Genomic DNA, 20,707 nt, shown 5'->3' with positions numbered 1-20,707 from the left:
ATATAAAGACAGTGGACTCTTTCCAGGACAAATGGAAGGACACACACCACATTGCAGTGGCCTCCTTCATAGCACGCAGCTCATTAGCTGCTACCACTGCAATGATTTACAAGTCACTTCTATGTTCCCTCATTAGTGTCCAGTATTCCCATTACCATTTCAGTCATGTGGTAGCTTCACTGGCTAAGTAACCTGTTATCTCATCTCTGGAACTCTGATATGACTGAGGACCCAGAAGGAAATGTGTAAGCATGTCGTACATTAGGTCAAGGATAGTGCATACTACCAGGTAGTGAAAGTAGCTCCAATTAATAGCCTGCATAAAAGAAATATGTTGCAAGTATCCCATGGGGTCCCTTCGTGGATGTACTCAAGAGAAGGCAGGTGGACATCTGTACAAAGAAATTCCAAATGCAATCCAGTTCTGAAGTTCAAATTTGTGTAGATGTAAGTGTAAGAAGTAGTTTTGCTGGGATTAGATATTGTGATGATGTTGTGGAGAATTTTCTTTGTATGCTTTTAAGTCTGATGAGTATCCATTCTTCCTCCCACCCACTCAACAAGGGATAATGGAACACAATTTTAACTAGAAAATGACCAAGAACTAATCACTTGCAATCTACTGTCCACTGGCTGACACATCAACTACTGTGTAGAAAAAACTTCCATTTAAGGAACTTTAAAAGGAAATACATACAAATCTGTATTAGCATGATGAAATGTCATTTGACTCAACAAGGCAAGACCACTTGTATTAACATTTACGTATTAAATCCAAATTTTCTGGATTCAGGCAGGTCATTTTAAATATTTTTTCTTAACAGCAACTTGCACCTGTTGAAACTGAAAGTCTATGCAAGTTCCTCAGTTCCAGATTGTGAATCTGCCTGCAGGTAAGTTCAGTATAAAGTTTGCTCACCACAACCTGTATATTTCTGGTAAAATTCCAGTTGCTACACAATAAACGCACAAATTTCCAAAAATCTGAGATGTAGTGAACTGAAAATAATTTTAGAGTTTTATGCAGACATCACACTCAAATTGGCATTTACTAAATTCTTTTGATGTACTAAAGCAGTTCTTTCTGCAATATGACACTTTGGTATTCTGTAATACAATAACCATTCTCATGAATGTAGGCAGTTTCAGTAAGACTCCTAAACTACCTCGATACACTGTGGCTACTGACAGAAACTGATCTGCTTCTGTGCAGTTATCCTACAAACATATTATTTAGGTGGGGACAGAATAGGGACCATCTTTCTGAAGCTCCATGTAACCTAGGAAATGACTCTGGTTCATTCTTAAATCACATCCAGCTTTCTCATTTGGGATCTTTCAAAACTGTGATTTTCTGTTTTTGGTGGAAGATTAATTTACCACAAAACTGAAAATTTTCCAACTCTATAATTTTATAAATATAGCTAGTAGCAATTAAAACCACTACTGATCATAACCTCTCACTTTCAGTACCATATGTTTACAACCTATGTACCCTAAAATATTAAGATAACAATTGTCAAATTTGTTACAGATTTATTACTTTTGTAGTTGAAAATGGTGATGAAATTTCTAAAGTTTACTTAATAAAACTTAATTTCTATGTTTTTCAGTTGAAAATAGTTCTAAATGACTTTGATGATGGGGTTTTTGTGTTGACATCCTCTGCAAATTTCAAATTTCTAACTATTTTCCCATGGCCTTAAAATTTATAAAGGAAATGTACTGACTTGTATCATCTAGCAGTACTTGATTCCCCTTCATGATACTGTATCACCACTGTGATGGAAATTCACATCTAAGCCAGATGCAATACCGTATTCACATTTTGAATTCTTTGACTGTGAATCAAGTTGGGGTCTGGGGCTGTCAAATGGGGATGACTATAGGGCTAGAAGCAATTCCCAATTCCCATTTATTCAAAGGCTTGTTATTCAGCTCAAGGTAGTATATGGTGAAAGAGAGGCAGGCATCTTCCACCCACTGCTGGCATGTTTGAAAGGTGGGAGGATAATAGGTAGCCACTGCCACGGGCACTGCCCCAAATTGGATTGCAAGATGTTCTGCAAGGACAGATACTACCATTGAGAAAGAAACAAGGAATGGTAGTCGACCACTTGTTATCTAGAAAACCAGACAGCTAGGCTCACACCAGGAGGCCTCTGTCTGTTGCCTTTTAGCTCATATGACAGTAATCAACCAGTACACACCAGAATAGGCCACCCTGCCTATCAAATCATATCACAGCATCACCTGACTTGGGAGTGTGAGGGCTCTCAGAGCCACAAACGAAAAACATCTCTACCTCCTGTTCTGAGCCACTACCTAGAGCAGATGCTAAATTGCTTAATTTCTTTACCTTGGCATTTTCCCTTTTGCTCTAAGAGGCATCTGGTGCTACTGGAGTCATCTTCTCTTGTCGGTCTGGTATTCCTCCCCACGCACACAAAGTGTGCTTTGCCGAGCACACTGAGGGAGGGCGTATGATGTGTATTTCTATGCAGGAAGAACCAGAAATTTGTCCAATCTTCCATCAGAGTAAACCCCACAATATGGGCTTCACTCATTGCAAACACCCTAGTCACAAACATCCCAAGGTACATAACATAAGAACTGAAGGTTAATTAAAAACCAAAAGAAACAACATATCCAAGTCTTTCCTGTCATCTATCATCACATCTTCTAAAAATTTGAATATTTTTTGTTTTATCAATTTCTAATGTATTTCTAATTTATTATTACTTCCACTGTAATTGCTGAAAACAGTAATTGCTGTTTGTAATATTGAACATATTTTGTAATGTACATGAAAATCTGTTAAATGAACAGCTTGTTATAAAATGTAAGGTGACACGTCTCTAAATGAGCAGTAAATAAAATCAGTTCCCATGTGTTTAGCACCAGCATGTGCCTATCATACACAGACTGGACAGAAGAGGGCAAATTGTCCATCTTCTAGGCATCATTTGCCTAATCAAATAAGTTACCTAGGTGCTTGAAGGACTGAAAACATGGGAAACACGAATGGAACTGGTTCTGCCTTTCCCCCTCCAGCCCCTTCTGCAAAGTGGATCTAGTGATAGAGGTAGTGTCTTTCAGGTGGCAAATGTAACTTTGCAAGATGCAATGGGCAGTCTACCTTTATCATTGATATAGGCATACAAATTAGCATTTTTTTTTTTTGTTAAATCTATTCACAGCCAAGAATAAAAACCACCTTGATGTTGACTGAGTGAATTTGGAAAAAAAAGGTAATTTACCCAACAGGTTCAGAAAATGTAGAACTGGAAACAGACATAAGTAAGTACCAGTTCACATTTGAAGAGGTTTGGAAGCATGCCAAAATTTCAACACCACTTTAGGCAATGATTTCCGCTGCATTTTCATGGCATAATTAACTTATGAAAAGAAGTTCAAACTGTGGGAAATGTCCACCATTTCGGCACTGTTCATTCTATAAAGATGTGATTAAGTCCAGAGTGAAGGGCCGTGTTCCCACAACCCACTAAATCATATACCATAGCATTGAAGTTAAAAATAACTGTGAAAACTCGCAGGTGGTACTGGGAAAATCATTTGAATAGAGGGATAAGATAGATTTTTAAGATGATATATTTTCCATTAGCAGAAAATGGAGTGTTAGATGGACCACAGATCCATATGAAGTGCCGTTTATTTTGAATGAGTGCGATGGAAGAGAGTACTTTTTTTGCCACTGAACATAGATAACTTTGGAAGCAGAGATGTTAAAATCCCCTAGAGTACCATACTCACCAAACTGCATGAAGCAAATATGGATGAGATAACAGATTATCAAGAAATGAACAGCCTGAAAGAACAGTTTACATAAATTATACCTCAGTTACAGCACTTATGAAACTGGAAACTGGAAAGAAACTAACACCTGTGTAAGGCAGATTGTGATGTATTGTATCTGGGTCCAGCCAAATTTGCAACTTTCTTTGAAGAAATGAAACATCTTCCAGCAACCTTCTTAAATTACCACAAAATTCCTACAGGTAACGCTGGGCCTACAGCCCAGAAACCACATCAGTTGCAGTCTTTAATGGATAAAAAATCTCAGTTTCGCTAGAAGCAGGAGTAAGCCAACATTCTTTCAGTCCCTGGGCTTCACATGTATCAGTACTTCCAAAGAAAACCAGTAATGGGTAAAAGCCTTATCGCTCTTGTGTAGACATGAGAGCAGCCAATAAGAACATGAAACTGGATACTTCCAGAATGAGATTTTCACTCTGCAGCAGAGTGTGGGTTGATATGAAACTTCCTGGCAGATTAAAACTGTGTGACGGACCAAGACTCGAACTCGGGACCTTTGCTTTTCGCAGGCAAGTGCTTTTTATCGCCCATTACTTTCGGCATTACCTATACAGATGACAGTCCATAGTAATTACAGATTACGTGGCTTTACATTAGCTTTTCAATTTAAAAGATCTCAACAGCAGCATCTACCATGGTAGAGCACTTGCCAGCGAAAGGCAAAGGTCCGGAGTTCGAGTCTCGGTCTGGCACACAGTTTTAATCTGCCAGGAAGTTTCATAACTGGATACTTATCCCATTCCAAGAACTAATGACCCTCTGAACCACCTTAGCAAATGAAAATTCTTCACCACTTTAGATATGTGCTCTGGATACTGTCAAATGAAAGATCAGGAAAATGCAGCTTTTTTTTGTACGCTCTGGGCATTAGGAATAGTTAAGGAAGTCCTTTGGCCTCTGAAATACTCCTGCTACATTTCAACACTTTGCTGATTTATGACTTTTAAAAGGTTTAAAGCTGACCACATCTCTAGTATATCTGGATGACATAATTGTCTTTTCAAGTATAATTAGAGAAAATGCATATCGACTACGAAACATACTAACATGTTAGTGATGCTAACTTAAATTTGAAATTAGAAAAGTGCTGTTTCATGCAATCACAAGTGTAATATGTAGGCCACGTAATTTCAGCATATGGTGTAAGAAGACCACATTCGTGGTGCAGTGGACAATTTTCCAATGCTAAGGAACATTAAAGAATTGCAATCATTTATTGGGTTAGCAAATTACTACATTATTTCATGGAGAACTATGCAGTCACCACAAAATTACTAAAGAAGAGAACTCTATTTGTCTGGATTGTTGGATTGCGAGAGTGCCATATCAAAACTGAAAGAAATTCTTACAAGTTCACCTGTCTTGGCTTATCCACATCTTTTATCTTGTGCTGTCGGCTGTATTCACAGTCAAATACAAGAAAATGAAGAAAAATCAATTGCTTAGACATCATGTCAGTTGGGTTAAGGTGAGAAAAACTAAAGCACCACAGAAAAGGAACTTCTGGCTCTTATTTTTGTCGCCCATTACTTTCAGCATTACCTATACATATGATAGTCCATAATAATTACAGATTACGTGGCTTTACATTAGCTTTTCAGTTTAAAAGATCTCAACAGCAGACTCATTAAATGGGCCCTAAAACTTGGCAGATACAATACATACTCAAACCTAAGTTGTATAACTGAAAGAAACTCTGAATACCATGATCAAACCATTCCTGTTATTCCGTCTGAAATTTAACTTCTCATCAGCATAAATCCAGTCTTCTCTGTTCTTGTGGATACTAACAATGAACTGCTCAAGTCCTTAGATTAGCTGATGGCACAAGCAGAAGCAACAAATCACTAGATCAAGCTGACACTCATATTAAGGCATTCCACAAGCCCAATATTTTACTTAACAAAACTGTACCAACAGTCTCTCCCACCCTGCTTGCTATTCTGGGGCTGAGCATAACTATATACTTTTTTCAAGTAAGTTATGTAGTAGGACACATACAGCCAATCCAGCTGATCACTTTCTTGGCCTAATTTCAGTGGATTGTGCTGAGGCGAAGTTCTAAAGTTAATGACAACTTATTTTTAGCTGTCATGAACTGTAATGTCATCTACAGTTGTCTTCATTGATTAAAACTATTATTTTGTATTGGTCTTATGAATTACTTACTTTTGTTACTGTTTCAAACAATAATCTTATTACTGTGTTTATCTGTTCATTTGATGTTTTATTGTCATCAGTTATCTCTACAATCTTTCTATTCAGTTTAATTGAACTTAATTACCTTCCTTTTGTGATAACATAAATTTGGCTTGAACGAATCACCCTTCAGATGTCTGTCCTAAATTTTATTATTTGTTTACAAGATGCAATAGTGTAATGGGAAGCATCATGTTTTTTAGTCATCATTTTATACTTATTGTTAGTTAAATATCTTTAGTATGTCATCCTAGATGATACTCAGAAAGATTTGATCAAGTAGTTGACTTTGTGCCTTCTGAATATTAACGCATTTTGCATTTTCAGTTTTTGCAACTTTTCTTTGGTCAATTAAATAGGTACAGTGTTACTTAGATGACATAATTGGTGGTGCTAATTAACTTTAAATAAATTTCATTACAATGCTTTCATCCTCCCTGATTACAGTTAAAACAAACAGCTTTGTTTCAGAATTCTGTTCCGTGACTTTGACTTTGTCAGGTTGGCAACCAGCTGGTGGTTACCCAATCACCATAAGTGCACTGGACGTTGAGTGCCCATGTCATTTAAAAAAAAAAAAAAACATCTGCAGTATGAAGAGGACGCCTTTCAAAGTCATACAAATCCTATTACAAAACATACTGGGTCCGTTATCTCTTCCAATAATGCTAGAAGCCAATCAACGACATCCTTCCTTAAGCTTTAAAAACTGACTGTAAATGTGTGCTGATTATTTTTACATTATATCCTAGTCCTTCCATTGCTTGTACTCCTTAACACTCTCTGAAACCAGCTCTGGCTACCTTTGTAATGCTGCTGCCATCGCAGTCCTGTGTCGCTAACTGTAGTCACCACACAGTGACACAATAATTATACTCACATTCCAAGATTTTTGAGTTGTTAAATGAAATTAAAATACCGAATTGTTAAATGAAATTAAAATATTGTTAACCCTAGATTTAGGGTCCCACAGGGGTTGTCAAATTCACCCATGCTGAATTTTTTCAGGGAAAAGGAAGGAGATGTGCATGGTGCCCCAAGTCCCTTACATGAATAATTTTTATTATTTAAATTTTACAAACAGGCTGCCTTTTGCCCTTCACCTTTCAGCTGATATAACAACAATCAACCAGTTCACACCAGACCAGGCTGAATCGACATCAGCAAAGCTGTGCTGTCAATCAAATCACAGGATCACCTCACTTGTGAGACTGTGGGCTCATGGAGTTGCGAAAGAAAAATATCTCCCTCTTCTGCTCTGAGCCACTGCCTAGAGCAGACACTAAATGGCTCAGTTTCTTTACCTTGGCAGTTTCCCTTCTCGTTCAATATGGGTCTGGGGCTACTGGAGATGCCTTCTCTCATCTCCCTAGCAATACTCACCAAGTAATCCCTATGAGCAAGTAAACCAATAAGGTTTCTTTTTCTAAACTTGAGTACCAAATATTAATTACAAGCCCACACTACTTTCAAATCTTGACCCTGAGGGTGTGTACAGTCAAATGCTGCTACCTCTTTAAACATGTTCTCAGTGTGTTCTATTAAGAAATGGTGTTTAGTTGGTAAAAATGTAGGACTATTCATTTTGGTGCAAACTACATATTGCAGTGAATATAGTCTTCTATTTTCATGGAGCTGCCCTTCTTCCATTGTGAAACCAAAGTCAGAATGCTACAGGATTGTAATTATCAGCAACATCATTATCATGCCTATCAAATAGATCAGCTGGAACTTAATGTTTTATTTTCTATTTTTAATCTTTTTTAATGTATTTTTAATCTATTTCATTATGAACTGTATCACCTGGTGTCACATATTCTGACAAAGGGCCTCACTCCAAGGGCACCACCCAGGCATAGCAAATGGCTATGGCCATGTGGCATGGTGACACAGCTTGGACTCCCAGTGCCATAGGCACATACTCCTCAGCTAACATGGAAAGTTCTCAACTCAGACACCAGAAGTGCATTCCCTGCTTCATCAGGGTGCTCTAACTGTGCAAGCACTGTCTGCATGAACCACACCCTACTGCTGCATAAATCAGAAAGATATGTAATCAAGAGTAGTGTTCAATGGTTCAAATTGTATTACACTGTGTGAAAGCAAAGGTTAGTTGCAACATCAGGCACAAAAAATTATTTCTCAGACTGAATGGTAATTTTACAAGGAGTCCATCAATGCTCTCTTTTAGGTCCAATCCTGTTTTTATTTTATATAAACATGTTATCCCTAAATATAACTTTGTATTCAGTTTTCTCTCCAAATGACACACCTGTACCCATTGAGTCACTGATAACTTGAAAAGTTTTGAGCACTGTGTTAAAATACAAAATGGCAAATTCCCAAATAATGCACTTTACCCACTCAAAATCAAATCACTTTCACATTACCTACAAGAATCTGGAAGTTAGGGAAACAGTTTCTATCAGATTCCTGTGGACATGTTTTTGAAAAACATTATCACAGTATTTGGACATAAATTACTTGGTACACAAGTGAAACAGTCTTGGTACCCTTCATAGCCCCAGCAACCTGCAATAATTGTTGTTAGAAAGTGAGCAAGTTCTGTTACATTATCTCTTTACATTCTTAGAGGTATCTCATCTGGTTCACATGTCTTTCCGGTGTCGAGCAATTTTAGCTGATTTCCTATTTTGTAGTAGCTTCTCTGAATATCTTCAGTTTTAGCATTCATGTGGTGACTGTAAAAAGGAACCACATTACGACCTTTCACAGTGAAACACTTTCCAAAGAGTACATACAGTTATCTTTGGGTCCTCTCTCTCATCTTTTGTTTCAGTACCAGTATGGTCACTGAGTGACTGAATGGATGATTCTAATCCATTTACTGATTTTACACAAGACCAAAATTTAAAATTCTTAGATCAGCTGGCAAAATTTGCTTTCTTAGTTAATGAATGCTTTTTGGCTTGCTCTACTTATGCTCATTTTGGTTTTGTTCACCCTTTGTTTGTCAATAAAGATTTTACTTTGCTCAAATCTGTGATGAAGCTCTCTTTGATTTGAAACAACATTATAACATGATTATTGAACCACAACAGGTCTTTCCCATTCCTCACAACCTTCCTTGGGTCATACTTGTCTAACGTATATTGTATTATGCTTTTGAATTTTTTCCATTTCTGCTCCACATCTGCACTATTAGAGCTGAATATTTGACGATGACTACTCAGATACTCTGTAAATTGTTTCCTGTGACTCTTGCTAAACAAAAATATTTTCCTACCTTTCTCAGTATTACTTGTAACACATGTAATCATTTATGCTAAAACTGTCTTATGGTCAATGACCCCTTCCTACATGTTAACTGTTTCAAAATTTTACAGTCTTTTAGTTAGAAGATGGTCTAAAATATTGTCCTCATGAGTTTTTCTCTAACTACTCAAAATATATTTTAGAAAAAAAAAATTCACAACAATTACACACCAATTCCCGTCTCAGATACTAGTTTTAACTGCACGACTCCCACTCTATAGTTGGCTATTACTATAGCATAATCAGGAAATTTATTGTGATATTCTTCAAATTTTCTCTGAAGCACCCTGCCATTACAGCTTCCGAGGCAAGTGGTCAATATGAGTATCCAATTACCATGACTGATTTGCATTTGAAGCTTACTTCCACCCAGTTTACTTCACTTTTCGAATCTGCAATAACTTCACTAGATACTACTAAGTTTTACAAGGCAATAAATATGCCATCACCACTGGTTTAGCCTAGTCTCACAATATACATTTCAGTACAAATTTAGGATTTTGCTCCTATTAACTTCTGTTTTCAGTCAGCTTTCTGTTGCAAATATTACTGTGGGTATTACAATCTATAATAAGCTAGACTAATTCTGCTCACCATGTATGCTCCTGCAGTTTACAAATAGGCTTGTGCTGATCTGCAGAAATAAAAGTTCTGTTCTAAATAAACACCCATGTTACAACTAACATAGTCTGCTACACAAGTAGCTACTTCCTTTGTGTACAGGATGCCTAACATATTGAGGGGCGCCCTCAAATTCTCCTCTTGATAGTGGAGGCTGAGAAATTCATATTTGTGAAAATCACTGAATTGCCAGAGCCTCTAGTTTACATATTCCACTTGGCTCCTGATCAGACATCCAATGTTACAAATAGTGAACACTGCTTACAACTCACATGCGATGCTAGCTGTCTTCACCTATCCAGCCAACTGTCTAAAAGAATTGAGGATGGCCTTAGAACTCAGGCAGTCAGTTTCATTTGTGTATTTGCAGCATCGGCAGAACTGCCTCCTCATCTCAGCAAACATAGCAAGTGCACATTGGCCTGCCTTCCCCTCCCCTCCCCCTCCCCTTTTGATTCGTCAGTCTTCTGACTGGTTTGATGCAGCCTGCAACGAATCTCTCTCCTGTGCCAACCTCTTCATCTCAGATTAGCACTTGCAACCTGCATCCACAATTATCTGCTGGATGTATTCCAAACTCTGTCTTCCTCTACAGTTTTTGCCCTCTACAGCTCCCTCTAGTACCATAGAAGTCAGTCCCTGATGTCTTAACAAATGTCCTATCATCCTGTCCCTTTTCCTTGCCAATGTTTTCCATATATTTCTTTCCTCTCTGATTCTGCGCAGAACCTTCTCACTCCTTGCCTTATCAGTCCACCTCATTTTCAACATTCATCTGTAGCACCACATCTCAAATGCTTTGATTCTCTTCAGTTCCAGTTTTCCCACAGTGCATGTTTCACCACCATACAATGCTGTGCTCCAAACATATATTCTCAAGAAATTTCTTCTTCAAATTAAGGCCTATGTTTGATACTAGTAGACTTCTCTTGGCCACAAATGTCCTTTTTACCAGTGCTAGTCTGTGTCCTCTTTGCTCCATCCGTCATTCGCCATTCTACTGCCTAGGTAGCAGAATTCCTCAACTTAATCTACTTTGTGACCATCAATCTTGATAAGTTTCTTGCTGTTCTCATTTCTGCTACTTATCATTACTTTCGTCTTTCTTCGATTTACTCTCCCGTCCATATTTGTACTCATTAGACTGTCCATTCCATTCAACAGGTCATTTAATTCTTCTTCACTTTCACTGAGAATAGCAATGTCATTAGCGAAGCTTATCATTGCTACCCTTTCACCTTGAATTTTAATTCCACTCGTGAACCTTTCTTCTATTTCCATCATTGCTTCTTCGATGTACAGATTGAACAGTAGGGGCGAAAGACTACATCCCTGTTTTACACACCATTTTTAATCTGCACATTTCGTTTTTGGTCGTCCACTCTTATTATTCCCTCTTGGTTCTTGTACGTATTGTATATTACCCACCTCTCCTGATAATTTACCCCTATTTTTCTCAGAATTTTGAACATCTTGCACCATTCTACACTGTCAAACGCATTTTCCACTGTGACAAATCCTATGAAAGTGTCTTGATTTTTCTCTAGTCCTGCTTCCATTAACCACAATGTCAGAATCGTCTCTTTGGTGCCTTTATCTTCCTAAAGCCAAACTGATCGTCATTTAACACATCCTCAATTTTCTTTTCCACTCTTCTGTACATTATTCTTGTCAGCAACTTGGATGCATGAGATGTTAAGATGACTGTGCGATAATTCTTGCACTTGGCAGCTCTTGCAGTCTTCAGAATTGTGTGGATAATATTTTTCCGCAAGATAGATGGTATATTGCCAGACTCGTGCATTCTACACATCAATGTGAATAGTTGTTTTGTTGTTACTTCTCCTACTGATTTTAGAATTTCTGATGGAATTTTATCAATTCCTTCTGCCTTATTTGATCTTAAGTCCTCCACAGCTCTCTTAAATTCTGAATCTAATACTAGATCCCCTATCTCTTCTAAATCAACACCTGCTGCTGCTTCTATCACATCAGACAAATCTCCGCCTCATAGAGGTCTTCAATGTACTCTTTCCACCTATCCGCTCTCTCCTCTGCATTTAACCTTCCCTATATGACTGCTATTTCCCAGAAGAGTTCTGCTTTGCTGAGCCTGTTCGCCCTCTCACACACCAAACAGTCATACATCACCATCAAGTGGGTAGCTTACACAACGAAGCTGCGGGGGTCACTCCAGCAGATGACAGCCAGAAGGTTTCATGCATCCACTGGACCAGAGGTGACTGCATGGTCACCACAAGAGATGGCTGGCCCCCCGAGACCAACCTGCATCTGCGGGTCATGTGCTGCCATAGCACCTGTGTCTTGGTGTCTTCACAGTGTTTTGGCTGGTGTAAGAGACATGCTAGAGCAGTTCTTCCTAATGAGCTCTCTGGACCAGGTGACAACTGCTAAGGAGCCATCAGGATCTTTGACACCATATTCCAGCCAGCAACCTTCTCTGTGCAGAGATGGCTGTGCTGTCACCAGGCTTTGCTGAGACGTGGCCTCTGCACTGGGCACATGTGTGGACTTTTGTATTGGCAGTCTTAGTGCTTTGTACTTTTAACTTTTTCATTCCAAAGTGAACTTGGAAATTAATATTTCCTGGCACCATCAGCTCAACAAACAATTACTATTCTATTCAAGTGGAATTACTACTTAACTATACACTGTCATTGTAAAAACTTACTCCAAGGAGGAGATCTGAATTCATGTGTTTACTAATAAACTTGTTCTGCATTGTTTATGCTTATCTGGAATGTTTTCTTATTGCACTTCCAGCGACACGGTGCGCACCAGTTGGTGACAAGGTGTTTTTCTGTTGAACTCAGTTTTTGATGCTTGTGCTATGTTACAGGTAGATGGTGTTCCCTTTCATGTAACTTCCAAGTTTCGAGTGAACTGACATTTACTTTCTGTTCCAACATGGCTGAGCCAACAGATGTTACCACCCAAGTGTCACAGTTTCTATAGAATATGCTACGAACTCAAGAACTGATGCTGGAGTGGATGACTGCCACCATCATGCCAGCACAGAAAATCTTCAGCCACCTGTCACGCATTGATCTGCTAGTGAAAAGGTTCCGAATGGTGCCAACGTCATCCCAGCCACTTCACAAAAGGGTGTAGCCATGAAGAAACTAAATGACTCAGCTTTCATAATACTTCCTAGCACATGGCATCACAGGTGATGTTCAGCAGTGTGCATTCTTTTTGGCATATGGCGGCCCTGAATTGTAACATTTACTGCAGCAGCTCAACCCATAAATGATCGAAGTCGTGCTTACTAGAGTATTTTGACTCCTAACTGCACACTGTGGCTGCCATAAGCTCAGTGGACAACTGTGTAGGGAGTGGATAGCAAAGTTACAAGATCTGTTCAGACACTGCCGTTTCCATTGTGCAAACCTCCAGTGAAAATAACTGCACACACAGACCGTAGTTTGAGACACAATATTTGTCCACTTGCCTGATGAAGGACTCCACAGTGATCACTTTAAGCTTAAGAACTCCTCACTGGATATGAGTCATACCATCATTAGGGTCCGCCCCTAGTAGGTGAGTGGTCAGCGCAACAGAATGTCAGTCCTAAGAGCCCGGGTTCGAATCCCAGCTGGGTCGGAGATTTTCACCGCTCAGGGAGTGGGAGTTGTGTTGTCCTAATCATCTTCATTTCATCCCCATCGACGTGCAAGTTGCCGAAGTGGCGTCAAATCAAAAGACTTGCACCAGGCGAGCGGTCTAACCGACGGGAGGCCCTCATCACATGCCATTATTATTATTCTTTACTTTCTCAGACGTTAAGTCTGGTTAAAAATGGAAAGTGACGCGGACCTTGATCAGGCGTCACTTCCTTTTAACTGTATGGTATGTGTTATATTGCATTTAGGAACTTTCGGGTAATTGAACATGTATCAATAATTACTGATTTCTGTAGTTGTATATATACGTTTGGATGTAGCTCTATTGCATTGATGTACTGGTGGATTATTATTATTATTATTATTATTATTATTATTATTATTATCCACTGAATTTGGCATCTTTTGTTCAAAAAATGGCATCTACTAGGTGCACATGGTGCCCTTCTATCAGGCATAGAGCAGTCTGGTGAAGAGGTCTGCTCGCATGTTCAAGACACAAATGCCCAAACTGCACCTGCACCGTGAATTGGATGAGGTGCTCACATTGTTTTTAGCCTCCTACTACTCCTCCCCACAAGACAGGTGTAGCCTCATTGAAAAACTGCATGGAAGGCTGCATCAACTGCAACTCTACATCTACACTTTCTTACATAGTCTGCTTAGCAACTGTATGGTGCACAGCAGACGGTACCCTGCCCCACTTCTAGTCACTTGCTTTCAATTCCTCTCACAAATAGAATGAGGGAAAAACAACTACCTATACACCTCTGTACAAGCCCTATTTTCTCTTATCTTCATGGTCCTTATGCAAAATGTATGTTGGCGACAGTAAATCTTTCTGCAGTCAGCTTCAAATGCTGGTTCTATAAGTTTTCTCAATAACATTCCTTGATCAAGGTGCAACTCCAGTATGGCTCCGATTTTCACAAACACCTCAACAAGGTATACCCTTACAGTGTGCTGATCCCATCAACGGGAAATCTCTCAGCTTTTTTGTTCCAGAGTCAGACACCTCAACACCAAGGACAACTGCTAACAAACTCCAGCCACCACTGCAACAGGTTGTGCAATCTCTGGATGCTGACAAGATAAGCTCACCCACGACCCAGATGCCCACACGCATGGACGTCAACTGCAGCCGATAAGATTCGCAGGTTGATGGCAGCGATACCATCACTTCCTGGGACTTTGAGATATGTCACACCATCTTGTCCAATGGAGGGGGAGGAAGAGGATCCTATGCCAGGGCTGTTTACCCTCTTACATAGCAAACAGTCATATATCAGTATCAAGTGAGTGGCCTACACAGCAAAGCCACAGGGGCCACTCCAGCAGACAACAGCCATAAGGTTTCATGTGCCCAGTGGTCCAGCAAGCGGCAGCGTAATTGCACAGGGCTGCAGATAGTTCCAGCTGTGCTCTGGCACATTAACAGTATTTACTTCAGTGCCTGGGCTGTGCTACAGCAGTTTCATTTCTAATGTGCTCTCAGGCTCAGGCTGTGGCTGTAGTAGTGTTTCATCAGTCAGAGGCTTTATGACAAACCATCAAGATCTTTGATGCCATTTTCCATCCAGCAACCTCCACTGTGTGTAGCAGCCACTGTCATCACCAGGCTTTGCTGAGACTTAGCCTCTGCACCAGGGACATGTGTGGACTTCGGTATTGGCTACCATAGAGTATTGTGTTATTAACTTTTTCATTCCAAAGTGAACTCCGAAATTAACTTTGATATTTTTTGGGGCTGTCAGCCCAACAAATATTGTGTCAATGTGCAACTCTGACTGAGACATCTACTGCCCAGTTTATGCATTTACTAATCAACTTGTTTTGCATTGTTTACCTGGGCTGTGTTCTTATAGCACCCCCCAGCAGTGTGACACACATCAGGTTCCATTACCTGCTTAATTTTGAAGCTCTCATTCACCAACATAATGACACACTGTGCTTGTCAGGACCTGGCAGGAATGTCCGCCAATGGCTAAACAGATGAAATATCCTGTGTTGGCTCAGATGTGTTATTAACAATGGGCAGTTCCTAATACATGTTGCTAACACATATTGGGACAGCTGGGCAGCCAGTTCCCACATCCACCTTCCACCCTCAGAATGCTAATACACCACTGTATGCCACTCACATTTGAAAGAGGGAAAGTTAGTCAGATGATGTGCATCACAATTTGCAGTGACATCGGAGCTTTCAGGTGATTCAGAGGCAACAAAGTTGTTGCAGCTTTCACCACTGGTGTCCCAATGTTGCTCCACAGCACCACATGTTGTTGGTAAAAATGCCTAAGCCCATAAATATAAAAGACTGGTAGCACTCACCAGTTCCCAGCTCAGGAATACATACCCAGCCCTGGAGCAGGGTTAGTTCCCTAATTCCTGGACATCTGGTATAACCCTGGGGGCATGTGAGGCATATCAATTGCCAACTATGTAGCAAAGCATTACCCCCCCCCCCCCCCCTTCCTCAACTCGCTGCTCTCAGTACCAACTATCACCTATACTATCCCTCCCCCCGTCCCAAATTTTTTTATCAGCTACTTGCATCAAACATTCCACGCGGGAAAAATATATCTAAAAACAAAGATGATGTGACTTACCACACGAAAGCGCTGGCAGGTTGATAGATACACAAACATACATACACACAAAATTCAAGCTTTCGCAAACAATGGTTGCTTCGTCAGGAAAGAGGGAAGGAGAGGGAAAGATGAAAGAATGTGGGTTTTAAGGGAGAGGGTAAGGAGTCATTCCAATCCCGGGAGCGGAAAGACTTACCTTAGGGGGAAAAAAGGACAGGTATACACTCGCATATATATAACTTAATAAACCACGGAATAATGTAGATAGAGAGATAAAATTTGACACACATGCTTGGAATGACATGGAGTTTTATTAGAATCACCCCATATTGCTAGACGGGTTAAAGATCTCTTGCGCGCGTCATTTGGTGGTGATCGTGTGCTCAGCCGCCACTTTCGTCATGCTTGGCCTCCCAGGTCCCCAGACCTCAGTCCGTGCGATCATTGGCTTTGGGGTTACCTGAAGTCGCAAGTGTATCGTCATCGACCAACATCTCTAGGGATGATGAAAGACAACATCCGACGCCTATGCCTCACCATAGCTCCGGACATGCTTTACAGTGCTGTTCACAACATTATTCCTCGACTACAGCTATTGTTGAGGAATTATGGTGGACATATTGAGCATTTTCTGTAAAGAACATCATCTTTGCTTTGTCTTACTTTGTTATGCTAATTATTCCTATTCTGATCAGATGAAACGCCATCTGTCGGACATATTTTGAACTTTTGTATTTTTGGTTCTAATAAAACCCCATGTCATTCCAAGCATGTGTGTCAATTTGTACCTCTCTATCTACATAATTCCGTGATTTATTCAGTTTTCAAATTTATACTGACTTTTTGATCACCTGGTATATACAGGGTAAAAAGTATTTAAACCGACAAACTCTGGGAGGTTGTAGGGGACATCAAAACAAATATTTTTCCCTAATGTCATTTTTCCCTATGAGGAGTATTTAAAGCAGTAGAGGAAGATTCTCTGGTGGCAAATTAATTAAAACAACAAACACTTTTCCAGTTTTTTAAGACCAAGAGACAACACATTAACACAACCCAATTTCAGTTACAGTACATTTTCAAAAATGCCTCCATTGACACGTAAACAAAGGTTACACCGTCGGATCATGTTCTGTCTGACACGGGCAAAAACCCCAGGAGTATCTTGAATTATTCCTGCTGCTGCTACTATCCAGACAACCAGATCCTCTTCTGATGCAACAGGAGTTGCATAAACAAGGTTGCACATCTCTCCCCACACAAAAAAGTCCAGAGGGGACATATCTGGGGATCGAGCAGGCCATGGTATAGGACCACCTCTGCCAGTCCACATTACTGGGAACCGTCGGTCCAGGAATCGACACACACGGCGACTGAAATGTGCCGGTGCCCTGTCATGTTGGAACCACATGCATTGTCTTATAGGGAGCAGGACGTCTTCCAGCAATTCTGGCAATGCTCTGAGTGGACAATCAACTGGTTCCAGGTTGTGGACACGCTGTAAGTTAAATGGACATAACAATTGCTCTCGAAGGACTGTTCTTACATTCGTCTGATTCGTCCCCATGTTGCGTGCAATTGCACAAGTGCTGATTTAAGGATCCCGCTCCACATGCTGCAAGACAGCTTCCTCAAATTGCGGCGTTCTTACCATGCGACGGCGTCCCTGTCCAGGTAATCTGCTAAATGATCCAGTTTCAAGCAGACGTTGGTACACAGCAGCAAAGGTTCTATGATGCGGGATACGGCGATTAGGATATTGTTGTTGATGGACCCGCTGTGCAGCTCGTCCGTTGTGGTGCGCTACGTAGTATGCACCAGCCATATCACTGTACTCACTCCAGGTGTATCGCTCCATTAGTAAACAGGGACAATGCACTACTACAGTGGTGGACAGCATTTGCCTACAACTGAAGAGGGTAATACGGCCTCTAACATCTGAACATCGTATTACGGCCTGTAACAACTGAAGAGTGTAACACAGCCCCCACCGGTTTAAATAATCCTCATAGGAAAAAATGACATTAGGGAAAAATATTTGTTTTTATGTCCCCTACAACCTCCCACAGTTTGTCGGTTTAAATACTTTTCACCATATATAAAAATGAAATAAAAATTAATAAAAATTATGAATACGTCAATTACAGCTGCTACATAACACACTAGCAGTCCATCTGCTTGTATTGTCAATTGTCATATTCGATTTTATGTCAGTAATGAAATACAAAATGAACTGCTTCAGCACAGACATGACAACATCAAAACATATTAGAAGGACTTACCAGTTTTGTTGGGTAAGAAAAAGTAAACTTGCTATCTGCATCAATGCCACTAACATAACATGAATTGTTAATGGCACTATGTTAGCTAGTGATACTAAGCTCCCGGTAGGCCTCTGTGGGACTAATTTCTTAGATGGGCCTGTCAGTCCCATAACTAGAGTAAGTGATGTTGTGATAACTAAATCTATGTACAGGAACTGCATATCTCCTAATATGGAACTGCGCTGCAAAAATGAGAAACAAACTGTCAGAGAAAATTTGCACGGTCAGTAAATCAATGAAGAGAGAAATTGTATCCTATCCTAATTACAGCTAAGAAGAATACTGACAACAAAGCATGTAGCTCATAACTGAGAGAACTGTAGTTTTATCATCAATTGGAGTTACATTATTAATAACATGGTACTAAGGTCACTGTCATCTTATGTCTTATGTATTTAGTTACAAAATGTGTAAATCTTCAAGTTTCTTCTCCTAGAGATTGTACACACTCAATCTGTATAAGCAAGCTAAACCAAAATTACTAGTAACAACTTGAAATTGTGCGAGAATAAATGTACACTTAACTTAAATCAGCTATCAGTGTATATATTACTTTTGTAATCGTATTGCAGCATTTTATTAAAAAGAATATTGGTATTTTCCTTTGTTTGCAAGGGCACTGTAAGTCTCAGATATGTTCTAAGTTAGTCAAATATCTATTATTATTTTTATCCTCAATTCTTTGCAACTGAACGGAACAACACACACACATGCGCACACACACAAAACAACAAAAATAATCAGGACAAACTGGAAATGAAACTGCCAAATATTACCATTTGGTCAAATAAACTGATCTTCACTTTGTACTCCATGAGCGACATGACTGTCAAAAGATATTTAATACTACCAATAAAATGCGCCTACAACTGCCTACTTTCATGTTCCTGCATGCTGAAGAAGTGGTAATTCCTGACGACAACAACACCCCTGCCTTGTGAGAATAGAGTGTATTATCGTAACAATACTTTTCGCTCAGAGGGCTCCACATAAACACAACAGCACGAACACTATATATAACATGCTCCTAAAAACAATATTGTATTCAAATTACGGCATTATTATTTAAGCTGTTAAATATTTATAAATTTTAAGAGTCAGGACATTTTACATTTTGGTTGATGCCACATCAGTATTCCATAAGCCTTTAACCAATGGTTTAAATGTACAAGGAGCTTGCATTTTGCTGTTAGCTGAGAAGTTTTTGGTGCAATTGGAACTGCACTGTGAAATAAAAGAGCAAAGAGTGCCTTACTTGATCCATGTGTTCAACGAGTGCGAGTCAAGGCAAGATACTGACCATATGAAAAGAAGCAGAGGTGATTATTATTTTAAAAAAGGAGAGAAAAGATACCCTAGAATCGCTAAACCATATATACCTATTTCCTATATGCCTCTTGACCATTATAGATAAAATACAGGAAGAACTCTCATGTAACTGACTGAAGATGCAGAGAGGGCAAATTGATCATCAAACAAAGTATGGTTTCATAGAGGACTAGTTGACAGTGCAGCAGGGACAGGGACGTCTGATTAACAGATCTATATGAGTGGCGTGGTACCTATTTTTATTTGCTTCATTGGGTCACCCCTACTACTATTCATTTAAATAAGATGTTTTCCGATGTGTGGTGGTATCCTTGTTTCTAATTAATACGCATTATAAATTGGGGTGGTTTCTCATTCTATTTGGCACCAGAAATTGGTTTTGTACATCCTACTGGTATGCTCCAATCACAACCAACACCACACAGCATGTAGTGTCACCATTATGCATGCACCTGCATGCCATAGAGAGAGCAGTATTTGAAGAGGGCACAAAACTTGACAGAGGTTGTGCATCCTTTAAGCATGAGTGTCTGTGCCAATTTTTAGTATATAGTTAGCAATGTGAACTAACAATCTCCAGTGCAACATATTCACCGGAAGATGGCTGAATGGTTGTCAGCCGAAATAACATGGCAAGAAGTCGACATCATCTGGCGACAATCACGAAACTTCATGGAATAGTTAAGATAAGGAACTTGTGCATGATACACTGGAAGATAAAAGTATAATTACATCAAATTACAGGAATGTTTCACTTGTACAGTGTAGGGTGATTAATGTGTGCCGGCATTGGTAAAGAGAAAAATTGTAATAATGGTCAGTTTATCTCAGGGGATTCATTCTAAGAATTTTTCTTCTTACTTACATGGTGACACTACCCTGACAT

At 39.6% G+C, this 20,707-nt stretch overlaps 1 protein-coding gene across 1 annotated transcript in view; it reads right to left on the bottom strand.

Moving 5' to 3' along the window:
* Positions 1–20,707, bottom strand: part of LOC126249633 (polyamine-transporting ATPase 13A3-like) — a 264,428-nt gene that overhangs the window by 17,131 nt on the left and 226,590 nt on the right. Inside the window, exon 19 of the mRNA XM_049951311.1 lies at positions 18,451–18,674. Coding sequence (XP_049807268.1) covers positions 18,451–18,674 — 224 coding nt within the window. The remainder of the gene's footprint in view (positions 1–18,450; positions 18,675–20,707) is intronic.

This window comes from Schistocerca nitens, chromosome 3 (genome assembly GCF_023898315.1).
Source record: "Schistocerca nitens isolate TAMUIC-IGC-003100 chromosome 3, iqSchNite1.1, whole genome shotgun sequence".
NCBI lineage: Eukaryota > Metazoa > Arthropoda > Insecta > Orthoptera > Acrididae > Schistocerca > Schistocerca nitens.
This window is presented reverse-complemented; position numbering and strand designations above follow the sequence as displayed.